At 44.3% G+C, this 826-nt stretch overlaps 1 protein-coding gene across 1 annotated transcript; it reads right to left on the bottom strand.

Moving 5' to 3' along the window:
- Positions 1-424: 424 nt before the first annotated feature.
- LOC141651243 (uncharacterized) lies at positions 425-826 on the bottom strand. The gene has a single exon (XM_074458962.1). The coding sequence runs from the start codon at positions 824-826 to the stop codon at positions 425-427; it is 402 nt and encodes a 133-aa protein (XP_074315063.1).

An 826-nucleotide genomic window follows, 5' to 3' on the forward strand; every position in this document is an offset into this window, starting at 1 on the left:
CTGCCGGCCGACCGGCTGGGAGTCCCCCTTAAAAATTTCATACCAAAAAGTTACAGCGGGTTTTCAGCCGGTCAACCGCTGAGACCCTTTTTCCTCAATTTCTCCACTTTTGCTAACTTGAATGTTGTCCAAACGACCAAAAGTTACAGCGGGTTCTGAGCCGGTCATAGACAGGCCGCCTGCCCACAGGCTCAGATCCCCTTTTGACATACTTATTGCTTCAAGCATCAAAAATTTATCAATGATGGCACATATCAAGAATCAACTCTCACAAACACAATCAAATTCCCTCCAAAACTCAACACCAACTCCATCTTGCCAAGTATAATTCTTCCAAATTTCTCACTTTCTAACTAAAATGCATGCTATGTACAAGTGGTGGTTCTTGAGAAACTCCACCAAACCAAATCACTTTTCAAAAGTTTCAATTTGTCTCCCCCTCGGGGAGGGGTTCCCCGAGGTAGAGTACTTCAACCGGACCCTTGTTGTCACCATCATAGTAGCGCTTGACTCGTTGACCATTGACCCTAAAGGTTCCACCTTCTTCACTCCAAAGCTCGAAAGCACCGTAAGGAAATATTTGCATCACCTTGAAGGGTCCCGACCACCTTGATTTGAGCTTGCCTGGAAACACCTTGACCTTGGAGTTGAAAAGGAGAACAAGGTCTCCTAAACTTACATCTTTCTTCATGATCTTGCCATCATGCCATTTCTTCATTTGGTCCTTGTAGATTTTGGAACTCTCATAAGCTTCCATCCTTAATTCTTCAAGCTCATTCATTTTGAGAAATCGCACTTCTCCGGCGGCATCGAAGTCAAAGTTCAT

The sequence above is a fragment of the Silene latifolia genome, chromosome 4 (assembly GCF_048544455.1).
Source record: "Silene latifolia isolate original U9 population chromosome 4, ASM4854445v1, whole genome shotgun sequence".
In the NCBI taxonomy this organism is placed as follows: Eukaryota; Viridiplantae; Streptophyta; class Magnoliopsida; order Caryophyllales; family Caryophyllaceae; genus Silene; species Silene latifolia.

Bases quoted from the DNA above. Each gene is read 5' to 3' on its own strand.
- LOC141651243 (XM_074458962.1), bottom strand. From the start codon at position 826: ATGAACTTTGACTTCGATGCCGCCGGAGAAGTGCGATTTCTCAAAATG.